The sequence below is a fragment of the Pygoscelis adeliae genome, unplaced genomic scaffold, assembly GCF_000699105.1.
Source record: "Pygoscelis adeliae isolate BGI_AS28 unplaced genomic scaffold, ASM69910v1 Scaffold178, whole genome shotgun sequence".
Lineage (NCBI taxonomy): Eukaryota > Metazoa > Chordata > Aves > Sphenisciformes > Spheniscidae > Pygoscelis > Pygoscelis adeliae.
In genome coordinates this window covers 506,868-534,816 of record NW_008825323.1, presented here as the reverse complement: position 1 = coordinate 534,816, position 27,949 = coordinate 506,868, and the positions used below count along the sequence as shown (strand labels likewise).

The 27,949-nt window shown below is 37.7% G+C and overlaps 1 protein-coding gene across 8 annotated transcripts in view; it reads left to right on the top strand.

The window, feature by feature from the left end:
• Positions 1–21,523, top strand: part of MEF2C (myocyte enhancer factor 2C) — a 141,553-nt gene extending 120,030 nt beyond the window's left edge. For 5 of the 8 annotated variants that reach the window (XM_009330296.1, XM_009330299.1, XM_009330297.1 and 2 more), the window contains 4 exons: positions 5,671–5,843; positions 8,050–8,179; positions 9,052–9,187; positions 16,776–21,523. In XM_009330296.1, the coding sequence (XP_009328571.1) occupies positions 5,671–5,843; positions 8,050–8,179; positions 9,052–9,187; positions 16,776–17,097 (761 nt within the window). In that variant the 3' untranslated portion in view covers positions 17,098–21,523. The remainder of the gene's footprint in view (positions 1–5,670; positions 5,844–8,049; positions 8,180–9,051; positions 9,188–16,775) is intronic. The other 3 variants (XM_009330300.1, XM_009330302.1, XM_009330301.1) reach the window with 1 other exon arrangement.
• The last annotated feature ends 6,426 nt before the right edge of the window (positions 21,524–27,949 follow it).

The following is a 27,949-nucleotide window of genomic DNA, read 5'->3' as shown; positions in this document are numbered from 1 at the left end:
CACAGTTTTCCTTGGGAAATTTGATGAGACCATTTACCTCCGCTGCAGTGGAAGCAGTGGAGATTTGCCTGGTTTCCAAAATGAGATCTCACCAACACCCAGAATTGTGAAACGGGATGCACAGTGTAACGTTTAGCTTTGTGCAGTCCTGGTGCAGGTGGCCCTCCATGTACACCTAAATTGCCCACACTATTAGCAGTATTTTAGTGATTCCCAAATACTGTCTTTTTTCCCAGCACAGGACAACTGTAGTGCCATTACAGCCCTTTACATAGCTTTAGACTTAAAGAGCAAGAATTTCCCGTTAACAGTTATACAACCTGCGTGGCAATAACGAGTGAGTTAGAGAGAGACCTAGATATCAACTTAGTCTTATATTGTTGTAGGAATCTCTACCTTTTTGTTTACATTATTTCTAAATGGGTGGTTTCTAAAAGTATAACAAAGAGTTTTTGAGATAGTTTTCTCCTCATTCTCTTCCCATTCTTCCAAACGTCTATGCGTTCACAGCACTTTCATCCTATTTCAGTCCAAAAAGCAGCTGATATTTCACAAGATGTTTGAGAATTCTTTCACACAAAGTCAGTAGGTTTTATATACCACATCTGTCTGAGTTGGCTCCCAGTAATTCACTAAAGAAGGTCCATTAGTCTAATGTTGTGGGAATGGGCAGCTGCTTTAACGTAAAGATTTTCTTTTTTCTGGGATGAGCATATCTGCAGCTTGGTTTTCTTTTACCACTTGCAGTTAGTAGAGGTCATGTACTGTGAAATGACTAGCATGCAACATGTGAGTAAGAACCTTCAATTATCCCTTTTAAAAATTATGTTTAGGTGGAACACCAGTACAGCTTCCTGGCATCAGTGCTTTATTGTTGGTATCTATTTTGTTTGGGTGGTAAACCATAGCCTGTTCCAATAGTGTGTATGCATTTAAAAAAAAAATTTACCCATAAGATGTAAGAGAGAAAAGGAAACCTTTCATTGCCTTTTAATTACTATTAGGAACGATTAGCTTTCCTCCAGAAAGTAGGAAAATGAACTGAGTAAAGAGTGCCAAACTGGCTGTAAATTTAGCAGAATTTCTATTACTGCATTGATTCTTTTATATATACATATATTTTGAAGTGGAGGTAAATTGTAGCATAGTTGGCTCTTATGTTTATATAGATTCATTCTAAATTTAACTTTTTTTTTGAGAGGCTTGGTGGTCAGTCATAATATCATGTATATGGGATGTGCATTTAACATAACCCAGTAAGAAGCAGGAATCCTCCATGAAATGGAATGTAAATATTCTTCTTGGAAGAATTATCATAATTTCCACAAGTAAGAGCATGCACTTTTTGGAAACTTGAAATAACCATTAATATTTATTGAAATTCCTTCAAGAATTTGAAAGCTCTTTTTCTATTACAATTAATGGGAGGTAAGCATCCCAGGTTCCTGAAGATCTTGTAAATTCTCAACCCGTATGGTCAGTGAAAAGCATTAGGGTAAATGAAAGAGAGACCAAAGAAACAACATATAAATTGTGTGTCTTGTTCTTCATTCTTCTAGGACTACCATAGAGGTTTTTTCATTCAGTATATTTTTGTATCTTTGAAATCACAAATTAAAAAAGACACAAGTAGGGACATGACAGGTTCAGAACTTCAAGAAATCAAAATACAAAAATTTTCCAATTTTTCAAGGCTTAAATACTTTGAATCATGACAATGCTGTTCAAGAATGTTGAGACATATGGAAATAAATTATTCTTTCCTCATTTGTGTTACCTTAACACGTAGAAAGTTGCCTGGCTTAAATGCTCGGTACAGAATTATTGCCCTAACTCTGAGAATATCAAGAGTTGCAGCCACTTTGCAACCACTATAACACCAATGACCAAAACTACATGTAAGGTACAGGTGTTACTAATGGGGGATGAAAGAGGAGAAGTCAACTTTGCTCCCTGTCCTGTCCTGAATAAACTTGTGCCCTGCTCGTACCGTTAAATTCCTAAAACATGGAAGTGACTGTTTAAGATAGCAGTACGCGAATTTGTAACATAGTTCAAATCATAGTTTTCCATCAGTAAATGAATTTTTTTTTAATAATTATTCTTGACTGACTAACTTCTGGTGCCCAAAAATAACTTTTCTGGATGTTTTTAAAAAGTGATATTGCAGGCATTAATCATGCAGTCTGTACTTGGGACAGAATTCCTTCTAAAGTCAATGGCACTTGTGCCTAAATGCAGAATGTGGGAACGTGCCCAAGAAGAGCATTCTATGCTCAGAAAGCATTTGTCTTTATAATCTGCCATTAGTCCAAATACAAAGTCTGGCACTGCATTTCATGACACTAGTTCTGTCTAGAAACAAGCTCTTTTCCATGTAAAATATTTTTACTCTTTCAAGTCAGTATAACAAACAACACGAGGAAAATAATTTTCTCTGAAAACTTCTTGAATTGAAAATGCTGTAAATTTACAAATTCTGACATATGCCCTTTAAAACTTGTGCATCTACTGTTTTTATTTTCATTATACATTACAAGTTATATCCGTAAAGTTTAAAAATGTTCTATTCCAGCAAAAATATGGCTTTTAACCAAATAAAAATGTAAAGCCAACTTGCTCTAAAATCCATCTGTTTTTCATTCTCTTATAATCTATAATCAGGAAATCCATTCATACATGACATATAATTTTTGCACTTTCAAGTGGATAGTGGAATGCGATGTTCTGCATACAGTCACATCTAAATTGATAATTGTCCAGGCAGAGTGTAATTTTAAACTATAGGATGAAGGAAGGTTTAATTTGTACATTAGAAGTCATACATTTTTTTGCCTCTGAATGTAAATGAGGCCATTCTCTTCGGTGGATTTATCTGAAGGTGGGACAGCTGCCTCAGAGCAGGCCACAGCTTTCTGAGTAAAGAGGATACGGTTTAAAGAGCTGGTTTAAATGCAGACTCTTCTTAACTGTAAACCGCATGCATGCATTCATCATTGATTTTCAAATGACGGGTTTCTGTATCATTGGTTTAAGATCCACAGTCTTACATTCCTGAATCCACATTATACCAAAAGAAACAGTTTGGTGGCTGGAAAGAGGAATGGTTATTATATGGCTCCAAAATGCTAGCTGGCATAATATGCCATGAACAGCAGAAATCTACTGGTGAAGAGAAGATTGCAGTAGTTCTTAAAAATAATTTTATGTTCTAAAAATATAAATGTAAGAAATGTCATCACTGTTCAAAATATTTTACATCAGTAGGTAAATAATATAAAGGTCAGACGAAAGTTTCTGAAGAGTAAAGTTTTATACCGATGCATTCTTTCTCTTAATTTTTAACAGTAAATTATATTAAGTAAAGCTTATGTAGAAAATGGGAGTTCTTTCTTGTAAGGGTTTCTATTCTCTGAAAATCACAACTATAGAAACAAACTTATAGATTACAGTGCATGCTGTTGCATTAAATATTTTAGTTTGTATATCGTAGAACTAAAAAAAATACACAGCTTCATTTTCACTCTCTGAACAAATAGTTGTCATACCACAGATTTCACAAGGCAGTTTTACTTCCTGTTGGTAAAATAGCTCCTGTATGAAACCAGCACCAGAGAAACTCCACTTTTGTTTCAGTTTCTTCTGTTGATCACCACGTCATTAGTTTTTATGTATTGTTTGTAAAAGATCAACTTTTAAAAGGCATTCTAATTTCTGTAAGAAAATATTGTTGTGTATGCAAAATGCCCCTTCTAATTTCTCCGTCTCTAGTAACACATAGCATTAATTAGAGCATAATATGTAGCAAATGCATGTTGAGAGCAATTGTTCCTGTAAAAAAAAAGCCTACTGACACAAAATGGAAAATTCTTGACAGTGTTCTGCTATCTTAGCTTGATAAGTGTAAAATACACTTTTTTTCATTAACACATTTTATCTCACTAACTGTAAGATATTATTAAGGAAATAAACAACAAGATTAACTATGAAAAGTATTTTAATACAAAATCTCTGAAGTGATCTGAGTGCTTCTAAGTTTTCATCTTAATTCCTTTTTGCAAAGGCTTGGGAGATGATGAGAATAAAAAGCATGAGAATAAACAAGCCAGGCCAGACCTATGACTAAAGGTACCTCACAAATATGGAAGTCAAGCACTTTGTGATACTTTTCCTGTGTCCTAAGCCTAGTGTTCGCAGTTCAGGGTCTTCCAGAGCTTGAAGTGGTGGTTTTGTATTTAACAGCCTTTGAGAGATCTTTTTTTTCCATGGATTTGCTGATCTGATAAATACAATTAGCTGATGTGCTTGTGGATTAAAAACATGATATAATGTTAGTCATACTTGGACTCACTTCATTATCCTAACTAGAAGACAGATTCACTCTCATGTACTATCATTTTTGTGCCCACCTCATAGACTTTATCAAATTTAGTTCCATTATCCCTTCATGTCCTTTAGGGCTGTAAACCCCATTTCATGTGTGAAAAAAGTGAGATACTCAGTTCTTCACTGACTTTGGGTCTACAAAGGCAACTTAAAGGTCCAGGGCTTCTAACTCCCAGGGCTCTGCCACACTCACTAGCTCATCTTCCCACACTATTTCTAGGCTGTGTGTTGCAGCTTGCGAGCTGTGAGTGAAAGATGAGCACAGAACAGAAAGTCTCCCCTAGCACTTGTTTTCTTGGTATTTATCCATGAAAGTTTTCTCTTTCTGTACTGGTTCTCATGCTATTCCTGCTCTATGACTGGGCAATTTCTGTATCTCTCTTGAGCCTGTGCAGACAGAATTTCAAGGCTACACTAAAAAGTCACCTCTTTCCCCAGACTTTGTGTGGGTAAGAGGTGAAATTAGGCAGATGAAATAGGAAGGTCTCATTTTTAGTGGAATGGTAGGTCAGTAACCTTACGGATATACAGTTGTCAGTACTACGTGGTGAGAGAAGGAAACCCTTTTCTGAAAAAGGCAAATGAAGCATTTGCCTGTCAGAATTGTTCCTGGGGCCTGCAGAAAGCAGCAGAGAGATGAACATGAAAGATACGGTGGTATTTTCCAAATAAGGTTATGCTCTTGCTCCCATTGACTTTAGTGTTGACAGAATCAGGTCCAAAAAGTGTGGTGAAAGAGAGCCAAAAGCATTTAAGAATCTTCCTAGTCCTCCCCCTGCCTTTTCTGGAAATTATAGCCTTGCTATACTCATCCTTTGTTTAAAAACAAAACAAAATCATGACCTGGAAAGGGCTGAGTCAGGCAAGGCAGAATCCTCTGTAGTTGTCAAGAAAACACAGCATAGCTTTGACATTTTTTAAGCCATAAGATTGTCTGACTTTTCTGATTCTCTTGTAAGGCAAACATTAGATCTTGGCTGCTTTGGGTGCAGAGTATATTGTGCTATGTACCATAGTGCTGTGAACAGAGTCGTATAATCAAGTTAATTTCAGCACATCACTGAGATGTTGGCTGCCATGAGAGAACGCATTTTAAGACCAGTTGTCCCAAATATGGCATGTGTTGTATTTTCCTATAAAGACACATTACATGACACAGGTATTTAGCTTGATTTTTTTTTTATTTGACATTTTTAGTGTTCAGTCGTAAGAAATACATTGTAGTTTATAATCATTCTCTCTCTTTTTTCTTTTCTTTTTTCCTTTTTTTTTTAACCTAAACAGGAAATGGATATGGCAACCCCCGCAACTCACCAGGTCTGCTGGTCTCACCTGGCAACTTGAACAAGAATATGCAAGCAAAGTCTCCACCTCCAATGAATTTGGGAATGAACAACCGTAAACCAGATCTCCGTGTGCTTATTCCACCTGGCAGCAAGAATACAATGCCATCAGTGGTAATGCATTTTCAAAGCTTTTTTTTGTCTCCTTCAGATAAGAGATATTTAGGAATTTCAAGGCCTGCTCAAGCAACTAAAATCAGCGGAATAACATTCCATATTCTTGCTTGTTTGGTCTTTCTGTCTAACCTTAAGGTTTGACATCGAGCTGAGGATGTAGGCAAAGCCTGTTCGATTGCTTTTATGAAGTCGTATTTACTTCCTCCCTTTTTTCTGTTGAGTTGCAAAATAGGAACTGCGTCCTGCACAGTCTAAACTTCTGCACTGTCTTTCCTAGTAGCTGGAAGAGCCTTTCCTGGATTTGTTATAAAGGCTGAATTCCTAACCTACTATGTTTTTCTTAAATATTTAGCCACACAGACTCTCAGCAGATGGCAGATTAACCACAAATAAATTAATTTGAACTCTATCACTCTGAGCTCCAAAGGCCAAATTTTGTAATCATAAGAGGTAGTAAATAGATAGAGCAGGATAAAAAGGAGCATGAAACTGTTGTACCTCTTGCCAGAATTAACAAAATTTAGGCAGGCTATTATGCTAGAAGGTTGAATCGTGAAGGTGTCGTGTGCATATCTTGTAGTTCCCTTATGGAAGTCGGTTAGTGGTTGCAAGTAAATCTTTCATGAGTGATTTAACATTAAAAGTGAGCTTAATTTAAAAAGGATCTTGATGGTAAATTTAAGTGACACTCTAAACACATTTTTCCATTATGTAACAGACACTATTAAAACAACTTCCAAGTTGGCTACTTCAGCTTGACGCGTAATAAATTTACTTAGAACATCAAACTAAAAGCCCCCATAAATGTGATGCTGCCTTCTGAGAGGATAAGTAACAAATAGTCTCCTACAGGGCAATGCTCAAAGTCGACCAAGGCAGTGACAAGCTGTCTGCATCAAATGATTTATTCCAAGGTCCTTAAAACTGATACTTTCCAAGGGATTCTGTGAATGGTCAGGTCTCCTGCAACCAGGTATAGCAACACAGTCTGCAGCCACTGGGGTTGTGGAAGAAATAATGAATTCTTAGAGAAAGTGTTGTGCTGAAAACCGGATAGATTGTCCTCGCAATTGAGACAAACATCCCATTAGAAGGACAAAGAAGAGATCTATGAGGTGTTATTTTTCCAAACTATGCTCAGAAAGTGTTTAGTTTGCTGCCCCTATCAGATTAAGCTATTCCATAGGCTAGAAATCTGCATCCTGGTAAATATTTATATTCACTAATTTTTAATGCTCCTTTCCTATGCACTCAGTCTGAGGATGTTGATCTGCTTCTGGTAAGTGGTAGTGATGTTCATCTTAATAACGAGGAAAAGAAAATCAGTTCTTTTGTATGATTGATACTTGTGTAGGTGAAGTGTTGGTTGAAATAAAATGGAAAACTTTACCTTAACTGTTTTGTAAACAAAAAGGTCATCGTAAGTTTTGAAATATAGCAATATGGAAGGCCAGGTGCAGTTGTTGCACATATTCAAATTATACATGCTAGAATAAAGCTTTCTTGTTGCTGGTGCTTTGAGAGCCTGTAAACTTGTACTGTGGAAGATGGCGCAGCCTTATGGCATTTTTTTGGTGGCTTTCTGGTCATTTTATCCTGCCACTCACAGGATTAGAGTTCTCTAGTGCAATTTTTACAGTGCAACATCTAGTGCCCCGGAGTTAAAGATAAACGTGTAACTGCTGTGCTACCTAACGCTCTTGAAGTTTGTTTTATTGCACAAAAACGAAGTAGTCAGAGCACCATCTGCTGGTAAGAGTTCAGTGTTCAGCAATCTCGGGGTGCCCCTCACTTTCAAAGCATGAAATCCAGTAGGGTTGGTTTTGGGTTTTATTCTTTCGCCCTTTTTTTTTTTTTTCCTTTTCATTTGCGTGAAAAGGAAAACAATGGGAATAGAATTTACATATTTCATTAGTTTTTCACACGATCTGTTATTCTACCCACAATAAAAGCAATCTTACTTGTTACTAGTTCAGTTACCTAGGAGATACTGATGTAATGGGTTACTATGGTGACAACTGGTCTCTTGAAGGCTTGTAAATGATAGGGTTGGCAGAGTTCATAAAAGCCACATGTTAAATGATTAGTTTCTAGAAATTTGTATCAGCCTGTATTTCTCATGCACAAAACATACCCAGAAAGCTAATACACTCAACGGACTTAAAACTAGTCAATAATATGTTTATTTTACTTACTTTAAAAGAATCAGAGGATAAATAACTCCCAGTCTGCTCAGTCATTGGCTACTCCAGTGGTTTCCGTAGCAACTCCTACTCTACCAGGGCAAGGGATGGGAGGATACCCATCAGCCATCTCAACAACATATGGTACTGGTAAGTATGGGTGCAAGACGTAAAGGGTGGGGGAGGGAGCAAGATGCTGACAAATGTCTATCTCAGTTCTAATGAATTAGCTCATGTTCGATGGGAGAAACTGAAAAATTCACAGCTGATATGCTTTTGCACTACATTTACTTATTCTGTATCTGTCACTAACTTGAGACATATCTATTTAAGAGTTAGCTGTGTTGTTCGAATGGAAAACTGCTTTGATTGCTTTCTTTCATTGGCTTTAATAAAAAATGTAACTTAAGAGACATTTCTTAATCTTCTTAATACCACAGGTGATTTCATGTAGTTGAGTGCACCTTCCTAAAGCCATAAGGGTAGTGGGAGCAAACAGCTTCACTGGCTTCAGAACGGACTGGGCTATCGCATAGTTACCTGGGAGAAACTAGGAACGAAGCCTCAGGAGATCCTTTCCAGTTGCCATTGCACATTGCTGCTCTGTAGAGCATGCTGGCGTACAGATCCAATGCTCTCGGATAAGACGTGTGTTGTTCAGACACAGGCTGCCTGCTGGGTTCTGCAAGAAAGACTGTAACCGAAATATTATTATGTTTTTCAAGTCTTTGACTCTGTGAGAATGCATCTGTAGTTATGGTGGATATACAGGCTAAGAATGCTTTGGATCTTCCAGACACAGAAAAGCCCTGCTAAATTACAGATTAATTATTAGTGCATTATTTGCTCCCAAGTTAATGAGTTGAGGGAAGAGGAAGGTCTACTTTTTGTGCTGCAACTTAATGTGATTGGTGTAATTAAAAGGCTTATAAGGTGACGTGAAAATTACAACGCTAGTTATTGTTTAATTGCTTCCTCTTTAATTCGCTTTTAATTATTGTCTTTTCTGTTTTCAAATCTAGAATATTCTCTGAGTAGTGCAGATATATCATCTCTCTCTGGGTTTAATACAGCCAGTGCTCTTCATCTTGGTTCTGTGACTGGCTGGCAACAGCAACACCTACATAACATGCCACCATCTGCCCTCAGTCAATTGGGGTAAGCAGTGTTTTCTTTATTTTATTGTTCTACAGCGACTTCAGTCTCCCCAGTAATCCCAAATCTGAAATACATCAAGACAACGTATCAGCACATATTTACTATGAATAAGAGCTCCATTTCCCAAAACTGGAACTACGTATTTCATGAAAAGTTTGCTAGGTAGCTACAATGAAATATTCTGTGTCCATGACATTTTCTCAGTAGTGTAGTAAAGACTACTGTTCATGTTTTACTCTTTATTTCTTTAAATAGCATTTTATTTCACTACTAAAGACCAAACTAAACACTTATATTGTGCTGTTGCTGTATTTTTCTATTTATGCTTTTTATTTCCAGTTACTGTAGCATAAACATTTACAGTAAACTTGAAAATTTTCTAAATATTTTCAATCAAGTAAGAGTGACCATAATGATTTGACCTGAGATTAAGCCTTAACCTTATATAATAATCACATACTCCCTTCTGCTCAGCTCTGACATTCAAGCTTTGTTTCTTTGGAAATGTTTTCTACAAGCAAATAACATAATTAGGCCTAAGAACTGTAAGCCCACAAAACTCATTGTGATTTGCCTATGTTGAGGAGGATAGTTATTCATGCCCTCTAGTGGCTAATTTCAAGACATTTATTCAAGATTGGTGAAGCACGCTGCTAAATCATTTCAGGATTTTTAAAAGTGTGAAAATTCACACAGGGAAGTCACCTAATGCATTCTTGAAAAAACAACCTATTGGCTCATTGAAGTGAACTTGAATATAATTTTCAAAAATCCTGGTATCTGCAGTTTCTATTGAGTAAGACCGTAGGCATTCATCAGCACGCCACATGTAGCCTGAGGTATGGCTAGACATGTTTGAATTTTAAAAGTTTTCATTATAAAAATAGAAGCTGAAAACAGCTGGAGTGTATTTATGAGGAGAAATTTAATTCACATGCATTTGAAAAGTAAATTCCTTTTTTTTTTTCCAGAAAGAGGTGTTGCACATATGCACTAATTTTTTTTCAAGATGGTTGCCATAATGTGAAACTATTTAATACCATAAATGTGGCTTAAACTTCAAAATTCTCCTTCTGATTTATCTGACCACTTTTTGTAACTTACTGTAATTTCTTTACCATGTACAGATGGTTTGGGTTTTTAAAGGATAGCTATACAAGTGTTTCAGAGAAAACAAAAATTTTTAAACCTCATTTCTATATAAATGAGCATATATAGATACTAACTACATAAAAACATACAACTGAAGTAGTTGCTGTGCTAGAAAAAATAGCTTTAATACCTTTGTCTTATGCTTCTTCTATTTTCTTTTTGAGTTTGCACTGTTTCTGGGGCAACATTCAGGCTAACTGTACAACTAAAGACATAAAGTCTCAAATAAATTGAAAACTCATATGTTAGATATCAATGTATAGCCTTACAATAAGCTGATTGTTTTCAGTGGTGTACCAAAGAATGTAATAAGGCTATTTGGTTAACCAAAAAAGTATAAATTAAATCCTAAACTAACTACATGCCTTTTCAGATATGTCACACATCGTCATCTGTTTCTAATTCATATCACAGAATGTCGAAGTGTAATGGCTGTGGCTGGTGGAGTACATTCTGAGTTGCTACTTTTATTATTATTCTTTCAGTGATTTGTAAATGAATTCAGCTATGAAAGCTGCTTCACTGACAGTTCTGGAAAAGTATTCTATCTCTGCAGAAAATCATAAGCATTTCTGTATTTTATTTCAGTCACTGAGTTCTACATGCAAAAGCACCTGTGCTAACTTTTGGATTATTTGAAAAACTTGAAATTATACAGAACACATTCAGTCCATGTCAACCTGACCTAGAATTTGCAGGAAGATTAAAAAAATAACACAAAACTATAGTCATCCCCAGGTATTTGAGAAGATACATCTAGAAAGGGTTTGACAACCCAAATCCCTGTGCTGAGTGAGGTCACATACTGGAAGGATTTGGCAACTGTGAGATGTTTGTTGGTAACAGTAGGCTGTAAAGACCTGTGAGAAAACAGAGTTACTGGAAGAGACATCCTAGTTCTCCAGCAGGTTTTGTTTTTCACCGAAGCCTAAAGGTGAAAACCAGCTCTGCTTCCTCAATGCATGGCAGAAGAATATTGTTAGTAATAGAATAGGATATGGTTAGACGTATTAGCTTGCTCCAGATAAGTACCCAACAATTTCAGCAGCACTGCCAGAACCATCTTTAAGATAACTGGAGAAGATCTCTACAGCCTCTTAACTCTTCATGTTGACTTTGCAATTAGCAACCATACTAGTGCCAGTGGGCTTGAGGGCAAATACCTGAGGACGTGGGAGTAGTTCACTTTCCCCGTCTGCGCAGCTTTTGGCCTTTCGCTGAGCCTAGTGAATCAGAGAACAATGTAGAGTCTATTTTGATGTGACTGGAACATTAAAACAAGTCAGACTTTTCAACTTTTTAGGTTAAAAAGCAGAATAGTACTTTCACGGTCTTTTAACTAGGTCTACGTCTGGAAAAAATACACACAAATTCTATTGAAAATCAATCGCTCCCAAAACTTTGGGATTTTGTCTGAATATTGCTGTAATGTCTCTTACAGAGAGGGTTACTGCTTATTTAACATGGACCAAAGAGTCTACCAGAAGTTAATTGCTGCTAACCAGAAGGGAAGTCCATTCCAAACTTTGAAATAAATGATCTAAATTTTTTAGGCACAAGTCCATTGTATGGAAAATGTTCTCTTTCATCTGTATTTCCCAGTCTAAGAGAGAATCTTTTCTTCCTTAAGTATCAACCACAGGTGAAATTTTGGCTTTCCTAAAATGTAATTGCAAACATAGAAACAGTATTTCTTCTGAAGAATCTTCAGTATAGATAATTTTTTACGTAAAAGAAGTTTCTCCAAACTTCTACCTACCTGAACAAAAAATTGTCCAAATTCATGCATACTGTTGACTTGTTCTGCGACTCTTACATAGCAAGCTTATTAGCAACGATTAATTTTGATTAGGTAATAGCCATAGGTAGATATGGACAAATATTCTTCATTGAACCATTTTTACGGAAGAATTTAGATGCAGTGACATCATGTTTTGTGAATTTGTATCAGTTCTGCCAGCTTCTTTGTTTTGAATGAAAGCCTTATATATTTAGGATTGAGCCTTTTTTCTTATGCCACCATTGTAAATAAGATGTTCCAGTGATTCAGTTTCATATTATCCTTCATTTAGAAATTTCTTTTTAAAGTGTAGACCTTAACGTGTGAGAGCTAATCAAAATATCTTGACACAGAAATTCTTACTCTGCTTTTACATTGGTCAAAAAATAGGAAAAAACAACTTTGCTTTTACCTAAAAGAGAAACAGAGGGGAGGGAGGAAGGTTGCATTGCTAGCAAGTCAAAAATATCCTCTATTCTCCTAGTTACAGACTAGCACATAACTGAAGTTACATAACTAAATTTTGCAGTGAATTTTCAATGGTTCCTTATATATATTTATGGGGAAAAATTATATGAAGTGAGGAAGTAAACAAGTTTAGAGAAGCAAGTGTGGGCATAAAAGAAAAGGTATGTGAGGCTCTTTCTTCCTTCAACAGAACGCTTTCTCCCTCTGTAAAAACCTGTCTGGTGCATGTTCATGTCCTCACTCACCACCTACTCAGACCTGCACTTCTCTCTGTGCATGCTGAGCTTCCATACCAGTTGGAGGTTCAAATAGGTGGAGACACACACAGAGCTGATCTCACTGGCATCAGCAAGGACTAAACCCGCTTGCAAGCTCGTTGCATCCTGACTTGCTTCCCACCTCTCACACAGCAGGGCTGTGTAGTTGTTCGGTGTTGAACCCAGATAGGAACCAGCATTTCTCCCATGTGGCTGTTGTATTCTAAATAAACATCACGTTTTCGGTATACTGGTCTCAATAGGAACTGCTGTGTAGAATTAAAACATTAATTTTCTTCATTGTCCCCATAAAATGAAAAGTTTTCATACAATATATGGAAAAAGGTGATTACATCAACATGAGTGGACTGCATGGCACTTATTGAGTGCTTATAATGATAGACAATCCTTTGAAGTAATTTCCTTTATTTTCTCTGTGGATTTTCCATATTCAAAACCTGTTTGTTTTCCAGTGAACTTAGTGTAGGTTTCAAATGATGAAAACAGGGCATGGCTGGACCAAAATTACATAATTAACTGAAGCAACAGTGTAAAATATACATTGATACCTATAGATACAAACAGCTGTTTCTACACTCACACACACGCATGCATGAAAAGAAATCATCTTGTAGCAGACAGAATTCTCATTTTTTATAATACAGCTTCTATTCTAAATAGAGCTCAATCCTCTGTTTAGAGTACAGGTCTAAAGACTGCACCTAAGTATGTACTATTTCACCATTCACATCTATGTGTAACTAGGTTTCCCTTGTAATTGGCCATTTTAGCTTACATGAGAGTCTCCTAAAAATGTTTCAGAAAATTTTAATGAGATAATGTAAATTATAGTCACCAAAAAACAGATATTAAAATCGAGAAACAGTTTTAGCAGAAAAAGACTATATTTAAAAAGAAAAATTTGAGTGATGACTGTTGTGGTTTAACCCGGCAGGCAGCTAAACACAACACAGCCGTTTGCTCACTGCCCCCCCCACCACCACCACCAGTGGAATAGGGGAGAGAATCAGGGGAAAAAAGTAAAATTCATGGGTTGAGATAAAGACAGTTTAATAGGACAGAAAAGGAAGGGAAAATAATAATAATAATAATAATAATAATAATAATAAAAGAATACACAAAGCAAGTGATGCACAGTACAATTGCTCACCACCCGCCGACCGATGCCCAGCCAGTCCCCGAGCAGCGGCCCCCCCAGCCAGCTTCCCCCAGTTTATGTACTGGGCATGACGTCCCATGGTATGGAATGTCCCTTTGGCCAGTTGGGGTCAGCTGTCCTGGCTGTGCCCCCTCCCAGCTTCTTGTGCACCTCCAGCCTGCTCAGTCGGTAGAGCATGGGAAACTAAAAAGTCCTTGACTAGTGTAAGCACTGCTCAGCAACAACTAAAACATCGGTGTGTTATCAACATTGTTCTCATCCTAAATCCAAACCACAGCACTGTACCAGCTACTAGGGAGGAAGTTAACTCTATCCCTGCCGAAACCAGGACAATGACTCAAAATAATTGCTTTAATTTATTTATATTGTTTTAAACCTCAAAAATTTAGTCCTGACCTGCGAAAATGACTTCTTAACCTTTTTTCAATTTACAGAAAAGTGTTCAAAATGCAGATCAACCTGTAGCATTTTTAAAACTGCCACAAATTTGTATGCCAGGTATTCACATAACCCTGCTGATGAATCACAAGGAATCTAAAGAAAAGTCTATAGAGATGTATTCTCATACTCACTTCTGAAACACTATTAAAAAAGCAACATTGCAGTAGAGCAATACTAGCTCTTATTTAATTGAAAATGCAGCTTCTCCCTCTAGATTTCTTCCTTTGGGGGCTGTCACACAATAGAATGCAAGTGTGTTCCATGTGAACAAATTTGACTGAATATGGTTGTTTTTAACTAGCATGGGTTTTTTAGCTGTGCCCGGCTTTGCAAAGTGGAATGTCATCTGCTCATATCAAACACTTTTAAATCAAATCCCTAGGCTCTGCCATGCTTTATTATGGGACTTTCAGGTTTAGCTACAAGCTTGGCACCTAAAATTGTATGTAATCTTATCATACATGCTAAACTGGCAGCCTGTTTTCCCAGGTGAAGTCCTAGCATCTCCTAAGCAATTGAAAAATAAAGTCACTGGAAATGAAAAGCAAAAAAAAAAACCACCCAGGAATGTATTTTTGATTCTTGTTGGATTCTTCTCAACAAGTTTTAAGAAAAAGGGTGGAATATTTCACTAAATTGGAATGACGAATTCTGATATTTACAGTTTCTTATATGTGTTAATGTAATAGTTACAAAAGCAAAGAAAATGCCCTCTTTGCCAAAAAAAAATGCCTACGTTTGCTACTGTGAGGGCTTTTACTCACGAACTCTGTGACTTATGAAAGGGATCGCTGCACATTTGGCACATTCATCTGTATAGGAATGAAGGGTAGATAAAAGCAATTGGAGGTAGAACATCCTGTTTCCTCTCTTTTCTAACAAGATTCATACATTATTAAAGAGTGCAGTAATTCCTGATAAAAGCAGCTGATATCATTCGATATTGAAGCCATATAGTTGCATTTTAAATCTGTCAGAAGAAAAGAAAACAACATTTTGTCTTTCATCAAAGTTATAGTAAATGTTGCTTAAATAAAGCTCAACTCCCAGTTGATGAGATATCAGGAAAAGTGGAATTTTTCAATAAATGAAAAGACCACATCTAAACTTGTTTCTTCTACACGCTTAAAAATTACTTCAAAATCCCAATATTTCTTCTGCTTGCAGTAAAAATGCCTGCACATCCCTTTGGGTTTAAAATCTCGTGAGGCCAAGTGGTCTGTTGCCCCTACTGCCTTCAGTCTCCCCCTGTATAAATACTCACGAGCAGAAACCTTGGAATTGTGTTTCACTAACTTCAGCTTAGCAAATGGTCCCTGAAGTGGAACGTAATGGGAACTGCATGTTGAGAACTGTATTTTAATAACGAAGAGAAAAGTCGGGTTTTACCAGGAGGTGGTGCTTTTGTACAAAACATCCTGCAGATGCAAGTGATCTCATTTCTCCCATAGAGATAAAGCGCATTCTCAGTATTCACTCTCATCCCTGCGCGTTTCAGCTGTCCTCTGCCACTACCTGCCCACAAAAATGCACGGAAAGAAAATGAATTTAGAATAGATATAAGCTTGCCTTTGAAAAAGTTTTAGCGTGGCAGTTTCTCGTGATGCTAGGCGCATCCTCTGAGCTGGGCTCTCCTGCAGGCAAATAGTACAATCCTCTGACATCTTCCACTACTCTTCAGCTTCTCTTTGGTAGTTTATTCAAAAGCATTCATAGATTTAAACCATAAAATCATATCTAAATCCTTGCCTGCCTGTGGCATTTTATTAATGTCAATCCTAGGACCAGTAATTTCAACTCTATTCTGAAATGTATAAAATGTACCCGGCCCAAATTTTTGTTTCTGTTTTGCATCTGAAGTCACACGTCAAAATGAACAGCAATAAAAATAGTTAGGTGCATTCAAACTAATTGGATTAATCCCAGCAGAAAGTCCATGCCTCCCCTGTCTCAGCCGGTGCATACACACACACAAGCAGTAGTTATAAAGAAACCTGCAGGTGGTTCCAACAGTGCAAAGGCTCGCCGTCCAAAATTTGTTGTGACACTTGAGTCAAAAAAAGGAGAGAGGGAGGTTGAAAGCGAGACCTCCTTTCAAACCAAGGGCATGTCCCGCTCAAGCCGCCCACATTTGTTGCGATGCTTTCATCTCTTTGAATTTGTGAATTCTGCCCAGAAGACAGTCCTCGTGCTCTCTGCATGCGCTGGTCCTGCGCGAGCCTTTACACTGGTGTTTTGTGTGAGTGTTTGTGCATATCTGGGGGCTCCATGCCTCCTCCGTCTGTAACTGGGTTTCCTTTCCTCCTACAGAGCTTGCACTAGCACTCATTTATCTCAGAGTACAAATCTCTCCCTGCCTTCTACTCAAAGCCTCAACATCAAGTCAGAACCTGTTTCTCCTCCTAGAGACCGTACCACCACACCCTCGAGATACCCACAGCACACGCGCCATGAGGCGGGGAGATCTCCTGTTGACAGTTTGAGCAGCTGTAGCAGTTCCTACGATGGAAGTGACCGAGAAGATCACCGGAACGAATTCCACTCCCCCATTGGACTCACCAGACCTTCGCCGGACGAAAGGGAAAGCCCCTCTGTCAAGCGCATGCGGCTCTCTGAAGGATGGGCGACATGATAACATTATTACCTATTAGTTTTTTTTCTTGCAGTGTGTGTGTGCTATACCTTAATGGGGGAGGGGGGGTCGATATGCATTATATGTGCCGTGTGTGGAAAAAAAAAAAAGTCAGGTACTCTGTTTTGTAAAAGTACTTTTAAATTGCCTCAGTGATACAGTATAAGGATAAACAGAAATGCTGAGATAAGCTTAGCACTTGAGTTGTACAACAGAACACTTGTACAAAATAGATTTTAAGGCTAACTTCTTTTCACTGTTGTGCTCCCTTGCAAAATGTATGTTACAATAGATAGTGTCATGTTGCAGGTTCAACGTTATTTACATGTAAATAGACAAAAGGAAAACATTTGCCAGAAATGGCAGATCTTTACTGAGAGAGAAAGCAGCTGTTATGCAACATATAGAAAATGTACAGATGTTTTGACAGACCCAGCGGTTGGGTGGCCATGAATTGATGCTAGAAAGAGACTGGGTCACCTAACATACCAAAAATGCTCACAAACATGCAGGCATATCATTAGAGTATGGCACTCAGTTAAAAAGGATCAAAACATTCAAAGAGGACCATACTTGTAAAAATGTTGAGTTCGAGGGCTAACATATTTAATTTTAAAAATTCTGGGTCTGCATCACTTATTAAATAAAAAAAATATAAAAATATGTACATTACATTTTGCTTATTTTCATATTAAAAAGTAAGACAGAGTTTGCAAAGCATTTGTGGCTTTTGTAGTTTCCTTAAGCCAAAATGTGTTCTTTTTTTCCTTGATAGCTTCGCTAATCTTTTAAACAGTCCTGAAGAAACAAACAAAAAGGACTTTTTGTATAGAAAGCACTACCCTAAGCCATGAAGAACTCCATGCTTTGCTAACCAAGATAACTGTTTTCTCTTTGCAGAAGTTTTGTTTTTGAAATGTGTATTTCTAATTATATAAAATATTAAGAATCTTTTAAAAAAATCTGTGAAATTAACATGCTTGTGTATAGCTTTCTAATATATATAATAATTATGGTAATAGCAAAAGTTTTTGTTATCTTAATAGTGGGGAATTATATTTGTGCAGTTGCACATTTAACTATTTTCTTTCAGTTTTCTTTTGCTGGGTATACATTTTACAGATCGAAGTCAGCTGTTGAAAGACTGATCTGTAAAAAGTTAGAATTTACCCATGGTGTAACAACGTAATCATTTTAATACAGCATTTTACAATCAGTTGGGTGAACTGCGATCCATTGTATATACTGATTAGTTCTTTCATGCTGTTTTGTGCATTGTAACAAGTTAAGGGCCCTTCTATTACTTAACGTCCTGCGTATCTTGTAGTTTTCTATGGGTTAAATGACAAAGTGGCATAACTTGGCCCTTTCTCATTAATGAAGCTGGTATTCTGCCTGTCAGAATTGGATGTACAGCTCTAACGGCTGTCAGTTACGTGGGTGCAGGTGAATATTTGCAGAAGCAGTAGGGAGAGTTAAAGGGAGGGATCGGCATGAGCATGCCTATTATAAAGATTACTCCCCTCTCTCACGTATTTAAAACTCTTAGAGACATCGTCAACTAAAGGACCATTCAAAAGTCGATTGATCTTACACAGCCGATACTGGCCGTCGGGTCCCTGGTTCGCATGGACCTCTGTGGTCACGTCATCTCACAGCGGGCACGTTGTTGAACAACGCTCCCTGTATATTTGCACCCTAGCGAGATTTGCTTCAGCATATGGCATCCACATTTTCTCCTGCCTCATATTGTTCCTTTGACTACAATAGCTTGACCAGAGGGAATGTATCATTTCTTTAAGTCCCTCTTTGTCCCTCTAGTTTATTAGAAGAAAATGGTATATTCAAATGTTTCAGTTTAACCTTTCTGTTGAAGGGAAAAAGTGTTTAAGCAAAATGTTAGTGCCATAGTAAAACTGTAATGTTTTTCCTTTTTCCAAGAGTCCTTTCAGCTCTCACCTACATACATTGACACTATGATAAAGGGCATAGCTGCGACAGCTAAATATCAACACAGAATATTTTGTTAAGGGAAATCCACACTCTATTTCCCACCTGTACATGCAGTTGCTGTGCACTGCTCAATGACAGAGTGTACCTCTCTGTAGTAGAGAATGATGAACAGACTACAGCGTGCATTAGGACATACGCTTTTCGCTTATCATGACTTTATAGAAGCCTGCCTTACAGGCACTCTCAGCCGTGCAGGGGCTAGTGCATAATCTGGAAACTCTTTAAGCAGAATACTGTGCTACTAATGCATCCATCTTATCTTGTGTAGCAATCTGCAGGGTAAAGAAAAAGATACGCATGTTTGGAAAAAAAAAAAACCAAAAAAACAAAAAAAAACAACAAAAAATCAAAACAAAACAAAAAAAAAAGGTAAAATGGGGCCCATAATTAATTTTAAAACACAAAAAAACTGTTTTTGAAACCACTTTCTTCACCTTCAGATGAACCTATACTCGTATTCTCTTCTGAGAATTTTAAACTTTGGTGTGTCAAAAATATGCAAATATATCACAAATGTACCTTGTCATTTCAAGAAAAAATACAACTTTATCAGTATTGTAGTAGAAACTTGTCAGTGGGGAAGGGGATTTGGTCTATTGATATATGAAGAATAGCCATATTAATAGTTTACCTTGCGATTTGCCTCAGCAACGCATGAAAAAGGAAAGATATCGTATTTAACGAAGATGCAGTGTAATATATTACTGCAAGTAACTAAGCAGAAAGTAGCGTGAAAAGTATTGCCTGGGCAATTTATATTAACTCTGACAGTGATTTTTGTATAAACACAAGTAGAACAGAATCACGTGAAAATAAATGCCAGTCACCCCTCTTGTTCCTGCTACAGAGGGCAACTAACTTATACTGGCAAAATTGTGGGGGATAATGCATATTTGCAAACTGATCTAATGATAAGAAGCACAACTTTGATTGTGAAGTCACTTTCTGTAAACTATAACTGTCTACCTTTCTTGTTCCTTTATCTGTACCTTACCATTTATTGTATTTGCAAAGCTAATTTGGGTTTATTGTGTGATTCCTTTGTATTTAAGGAGTTTGGGGCAGAGCCCTGAAAGAGTATTAACATTTACTTTACCTTAACCCATGCTATATAATGTTTTAGGCAACATTCTTAATTGTAAGTTCAAACACCTGAAGTGGCATTCTAGACATCTGCAAGTATTGTTATAGCTAAGCTAACCTCTATTAAAAGGTGTTGTCAGTTAGTGTTTAATTGCTGGTGACAATTATATGATATACCCTATCTGCACAACCTGTATATTGTATGCATTGAGCCATTCGCAGTGAAGCTTTTGTCATTTCAGTGTTTTTCAAAAGTTGTGTTTTATAACAAAATGGCTTATATTTTTCCCAGAAGAGGAATTTAGCAGTTTTTAATGAATAATATAAAAATATCTGTTGTCCTCAGATCTTTTTCAGGTAAAGCTAGCGTAAGAATAAAAGAACTCATAGACTGTTTTCAAGGATGTCAACCCTTTTGTATTGTATGTGTTATCCTATATACCCTCTTTTATCTATAGTCCTAACAGAGCTGTTTTGTTTTCCTTCTTCCTTTGCCTTGAAGGTAAATGCTTTGTAATTTTTTAAAAGCCACTTGAAACCTCAATAAAGGCTGTTGCCTAAACATGGCATACTTCATCTGTTCCTGTTTGTGCCATCTGCTGTGATGTCGTCAGTTATATGGCATTAATTTCCTGCCACTACAGGTCTCTTGAAGGACTGATGGAACATTGGTGTCTGTTAGAATGCTTCAGACTGTAGATGTAATAAAAGGCTTTTGTTAATATATTTTAACCAAAGATGTGGAGCAATCCAAGCTTTGAGCCACAGACCTTCTGCATCAAAAGTATCTGTTTGATTATTTTCATAATCAGGTGTTGCATTTCTACCTTCCCTGCTCATACCTCAGACTGATCCGTACCTCAGTTTGACTCAAAAAAGGTCAGTTAAGTAACTCATTAAAAAAAAAATAAAAAATGCAGTACCAGAGTCTTTTGTGGAGTAACTAATATCAGACCTGGGTTACCGCAGGCATTACACTTGGATTGCTTCAGATGGTTTGTTGTATCCTTTTTTTCTTTTTTTCTTCTCTTTCATGGGGATTTGCTTCCATAAAACAATGGTGATAACAAAATAGCTTGTAAATGGGAGCATACAAGCATTTGCAACAAATATTAAAGTAGAGGCTCACAGCGGCATAAGCTGGACTTTGTCGCCACTAGATGACAAGATGTTATAACTAAGTTAAACCACATCTGTGTATCTCAAGGGACTTAATTCAGCTGTCTGTAGTGAACAAAAATGGGAAAATTTCAAAAGATTCTCCTGCTGGAAATAAGGTATAATTTGTATTTTGCAGACAAATCAGTAAAGTTACTGGCTTTCTTAGTGATACGGTGTCCGTGGTGCATTTTTTTATTAATTTAAATAATGTTCCGTTTTCACTGTTTTGCACTGTAACACATGAAAAAATCAGCACTTTTAACAACCGGCAGTTGCCTCGAGGTCCCTCTGCCTGTCACTTGTGCTTGCTTAGAAAGTCAGGCACCTTTTTATGATGCCCCGAGCACATCGGTGCCTCACTAAAGTTGATGCCCCACCACACATCATGCAACCAAGTTAGAGAAACGCCATTACTGCTCTGGAAGTTAGTGTCATTTTGAATGAGGCCATCTGAGTCTGGCCCTGATGTCTGAGCTAGCAGAGGAGCTAGGTGAGATAATGCCTGGCTTTTAGGTACTTAGTCCCTGACAGGGAATCCAGATATATCCAGATGTATCCAGATTCCTGTATATGCATGCCCTGCAATTTCTCCCCGTGCAGAAAAACATGCAAAAACCCTACAAAAAAAGCATGTTCTGTGTCAAAATCATACATCGTTGGGTCTATGCTTTATATATATTCTCTAACATGATAACTTTGTAGGGAACGGCATCAGAATTAATCTCTTTCTTTTTGTGTACTTTGTTGTTGTTGTTTAATTTTTTTCCCAGCTAACGTGTATCGTTTTGGAGTCTAAGAATACAAAGATCACTTTAATTCAACAAGATGTTTTTTCATGCCAGAGGCAGACAAGCTATTAATAACTTAAGGTGCTTGGTGAATGTGGCAATTTCAAAAATAACAGTACAAGGCCTAGTTTCTAAATATGTTTATGAAAGAAAACAGCTGCGCTGTTATTTACCTGTTGCTTGTAATGGCAATTTTTTTAAAGAGAAGCATTTCTACTATTGCAGTGTTGGACACAGCGTAATAATTAGATGCTAAAACTGAGATTAAATGTCGTTGGTTTTATTAAATAATACATTTTTCTCAAGTAAATAACTTTTTGTCATCATTGGCAAGGATAAGCAAAACATTTCTGGAAATGCAGTGGAAGTGTAATACTCTGAAATCTTAGAGAATTCATATTTGGGAGTACGTGTTCCTGCAGTCAGTCATCTGTGTGATTAATATTGGTAATGCTATACCTGCACTGGAAAAGGAATGCCTTAGCAAATAGAGTCTGTTATATACTCTGTTGTCTTATTTATTACTCCAGAAAAATAACCATACACATACTGATTACTTTGCTTCATATTCTATGAATGGTATTTTGAAACAGTTTTTAAAATTGTGTGTTGCAATAGAAGTGGGGAGGTCACCAGTTCTTTAAATAAGCTTTCTCACCTTAGGCTCACATGTGTCATTCTGAAGAGCAATTGTAAAGTGTGGGTCTGAGATAACTAAGCCACATACCTTCTCCATCCAAAGTGTTTGCTTTCCCTCCAAATTTTTTCCCTTTTTTTTTTTTTTTTTTGCTTTAGCAAAAATCAACGTAGCATCTTTTTAGAGGTGGAAAACAATGCTGAGACAGTTGTTGCATATGTCTCACAAAAGAGAGCTGAGGCTGTCGGTTCTGTTTATCCCTTTGCTTATTGTCAGTGTCACCCGTTCATACCTGACCCTTCCTCAGATGTAATGCCTACATTTCCAGAGGTAAAACACTGGGGGGTGAGAGGGTCCAGCAAAGAGGAATTATTTTAAAACAATCAGACCATTTAGTCTGTAAACAGCAGAAAGACATTGTTCATGCCTCTAGTGACAGACACAGCCTTATTCCTCATTAATTCAGTGGAAATTTACCAATGCAGACCAATGCAGCAAGGCTTTACTTGCTCCGTGAATGTTCCCACCTACATATAAATGGAACTCCAGTTTTCTGGAGTCCCTGATTTTGGGAAGCTCAGACTGCTTAGCCATAGCGAACTGGGGCTACATTTATTTTGTATTCATGTACTGCACTTGACACTTTACAGTGAGTATTCAGAGCACCTGCACTAGGTAAATCTATACTGCATTCTCTGCAGTTCATGTAAACATGTCCAAGACAACTTTAACTGTTGTTAGCAGGCATTATGGCTAACAGTTGTATTTCTACTGATGAAGGTATTTCTTCCTCCTCTTCCAGCAGATTTCGGAGCATGCTTTGGTGCCATTCTCTGCCGCCTTAATTGCTAGAGATAGTTCAAAGCTAACATGAGGATGCTTGTGCAAATGATGAATTTGAAATGAGTACATTGCTTCTGAAAGCTGCAAAGTATGCTGTTCTAACTGTCCTTTCTACCCTGTTCTGTCTTTGTGCTTCTGTTTGTGATTCCTTCGTAGCCTGCCCAGGGTTTTCAGTTTCAAGTATCTGTTTGTACCTGTCTGGACAACGACCCATAAGTTGTTTTAGGCTAGAAAACATATTGCCTCGTTCTGGGGGGCAGTGGTTGATCAGTGTTAGCTGTGAAGGTTTCACTTCTTTGACTGAAGACAAGAAGTGCTGTAATAGAACATTTCACTGTGTTGGAAAAACTTAAAGGTAGTATATTTGCATGATAAACGTAATTGGTGTAAACCACAATTTTGTTATGACAGTACATTACATAGCTAACTATTTTCTGTATTTAGGAGAGTTGCTCAGGATAGGTCGTGCAGTCTCACAGAGAAAACACAGCATCCTGTGACAAGTATGTACAGAAGTGTGTTGTATCACCAAAATTCTAAAGGAGGAAACAAGGAAAAAGCATCTGGAATCTGACTACAAAGAGTTGACAAGCCAAGGTGCGGCACGCAGACCACCAAAATGGCCAGTAGAAATGCAATCGGTTGCATTTACCAGGTTGCATTTTGAACGACTGAGAAAATCATCACAAAGGAAGGTATTTCATATTTAAAAAAAAAAACCCACATAAATTTCTGCCTTTCTGTGCCTACATATCTGAATATATCTCAAAAGAATGGTGCTTGAAATGCAACCATTTTGTTTCCCTCTGACACTTATTTACCAGGAAAAACATAACTTTCTCTAACTATAACTTACTGTATTACATATTCGTTAACTTGGAAAAGCTGAAAAGAGGTTCCTGGCCTAAGTACGCTTAGTTCATAGTCAGTAGCCAAGGAAAAGCAGCCTGGTTTACAGCAGCACTCTCAGACTACGGACACCGAACTTCCACTCAGCAAAGTTTAAGACATAAACTTGGAGGAGATTGCACTGTGGCTGTTGCCTCACAGCAACACTCTACATCTTCAGAGACAAGCTTGTGAAAATATAATACATGTGGCACTTAGTCATCTGAAGTAAATTTATCTCTGCTTGGCGGAGGCCCAAGTCACTTTTTTGCAACTTTTTACATTGCGTTAGGATTTTTTTGGAGAGGAACTGAGAGCTAGACTAGAAAATATCGTTATGACATCCTTTGCAGATGTGTTCTTAGGGTGGGAAACCCTGATCTAATACACATCACTCCACCTCAAAAAGAATATAGAATAAGATGAGCTGGGGACAAATCTGCTTGAAAGGAGAAATTACATAAAATGCGAGTCTTCAACTTGGAAAATAAATGAATGAGAGAGTATATGCTTATGTGAACAGTATGGAGACAGCAGATCTGCAGGAAACAACCATGTGCTCTCTCTCAAAAACAGTGGAAGCAAGGGATGTCCAAAGAAACCATCAGACAGCAGGTTCACAAGGACATATGATGACCACATTACACGTAATTAAGTTGTGGGTCTTAATGGCCATAAAACATCGTGGAAGCCAAAAGCCTGGGTAAGTTCATAAGGGGTTAGGTAAGTGAAGAGGATGTAGCTCCATTTGTCCTATTAAGTGTGGTGGTACACTTACAGTTCCCAGCTGAAGGAGTAAAGGAAGGTTTTCCACAATTTATTTCTGGAAAATGAGAGGTATTCTAGGGGAGAATTCATATATGCCATGGTTTTTTATGTTCTTCCCCCTGAAAATCCCCTACAGACCACTGTCAGGGAGAAGATAATGAGATAAATGGACTTTTGATCTGATCCCATATGGCAGTTCTTGTGTCTAGGTAATATAACCATCCTTCTTTTCCCTGCAAACCCTTTTTTTCCAGACTACACATATTCATTTTACAGTGTTAGCAATTAATACAGTACAAATGAAGTCATCAGCATGCATAATAAGCCAAGAGCTAGAACAGTCAGACCTTTCCATTTAGTACGGCTTTGCTTTTTCAATATTGTGAGGCACACCCAGTCAACTCAAGTGTAAACATGCACCTGTTTATTTATTCCACGACAGCCAGGAAAAATGAATAACTGCATAAATTACAGATGCACGAGTAGAGTTAAGGATGCATGATTGATAGAATTAATGTGCGCGTACAGGAATGAGACAATATCAGTGTGTAAGTATGGGGGTGGAAAATGAAAACAGAGAGGTGATGCAAATACGGACCTGGGCCTGTGATTTCACATGCCTGCTGTTCAAATAAGCAGCAGAACTTTGCTCAAAAGACGGATTTGTAGTTGTCTGCAAAGTGCCAGCTAACGCACTGGGACTACTCCCACCATGAAAAAAATTGCTTGCATATGTAAGTATGCCAGTATTAGGCACCAAAATTTAATTAATAAAACACATACACACACAGGATGAATAGTGAGATCTTTGTTCACTGTCGGAGTACCCAGCTACACAGGAAATTCCACGGAACAGCATTATCAGGACATGTATTCCACGTGCTCAGGGGCTTAAGATTGCTTTTGCAAGCACCCATCGGACCAGCGTACAGATGGATATGCTGGGTTAGCCATCCCTCTGCGGACTTTGTTTTCTGTATCTAGACTGACTGACTTAATGAAGGATACGCTGTAGTTTAATCAAAATTACAGGGCTAAGTGCAGAAACTCCTGAGCAAAATTCCATGGATATGTTACACAGCTCAAACTCAAGGGCCTCCAGATGATGGTTTCTACTGCCTCTAGTATCTTTGAGTGTAGACTGAGGTATTTTAGGAGTTTCCAAAAATGTTTTTGTATCTGTGACACTGTGAACTAGTCAAGTTTATTAATAGTCTAACCATGAAACCATTTAGTGAGAGTAATTTAGCAGCTCGTGACAGATGCAGTGTAAATATAACAATCATTTTTAAAAAAATCTATCTTGTATTATCTTAACATGTAGAGGCAGAGGCTGAGTCCTTGTCAAACACAGCCTCCTGCAATGACTTCTTCTCTATTTATACCCTTTGAATATTAGCTGAACAATTCAGTGTATCAAGTAATTTGATTCTTGCAGAAAAACAAGCTTTGTCCCAAAATAGAGGATAGATAGAAGACGACAGTTGGACAAATGAAAAAGCGTACAAGAAGAGTGAACAGTCTGCAAACATCATTTCAGTGCCATCTTTTTGAAATCTGTTTGAAATCTCAGCTGTTCTAAATTTGAATGGTTAAAAAATAGAAGTTACATTTAAATAGTTGTAAAGCTAATCCTGATCGAGCTTTTCATATGGCTGTGTCAGTGTCGCTCGCAAGTGTAAATAGCAATTGTTTGGGAGTTTGCAGAACTAGAATCAACCGGCAGATCAAGCAATGGAAGTTACCTGTGCAGTGACTTCTAATCCACTTTTGAAGGCAAAGGACCTTGAAAAGAGTAAGAACAGCACGGCTTTAGTCCAGGTTTTCAGAAGAACAAAGACGGCTGATCAGCACACACAGGAGTGTGACACGGGCAAGAATTTCTGAGGCATTATGCTACTGTTTTCTTAACTTTTGAATTTAGCAGAGGAAGTGCACACTCTGCCTCCTGAAAACATAGGAGAGGTTTTTCCGACCCAGTGTTTGTGACTGATTCACTCTATTCCTGCAGGATGAAATGTGGATACACATGAAGTATACTATGGTTTGGTACAGTTTGGGGGTCTTTTCTTCTTCCAACACCTATCAATCACCTCCTGAGTTTTTCGTTGAAATTTCTTTCCGCTGCTGGCCTTTCTGAGCCTCTCACCTGTTAAATACTAGCTACATATTGCAATTAAATTCCTGAGTCAATGTATTAAATACCTAACATTTCCTCTCTTTAGTTATTCCTATTCTAAGATGCTTTCAGGATACTATGAGGACACACGCAAAACCCCATCGTTGCATTGACATGGCTCAGAGAAAGCAAAATTATTTCTGCTTCAGAAGACTGTCAGACGAACAGCAGCTTTGAAACACAGTGCCAGCTGAGCTCTTGTTTTAGGGAAAGGCAGTCACAGGAAAGCCACAGAAAAATAGGTGCTCCAACAGCTTGCATAGTCAGTGAAGGCAACGCTGTAACAGGCATTCAGCTGTCCCTCTCTCCCCTTGCTGATGGATAACAGGAAAAGGAGAAAAATCTCTTTTCTTCCCTCAGCCCCCTTCTGCTGTACTGCCTTAGATGTGCTCCGGTGAGAAGGAAGACTCTGAAGCACGTTTCTTTTACGCTGGACTTCAGGGGTTGCTTATCTCCTTCTGACACATTTTAAGATGGGGGACAGAAAAGAGA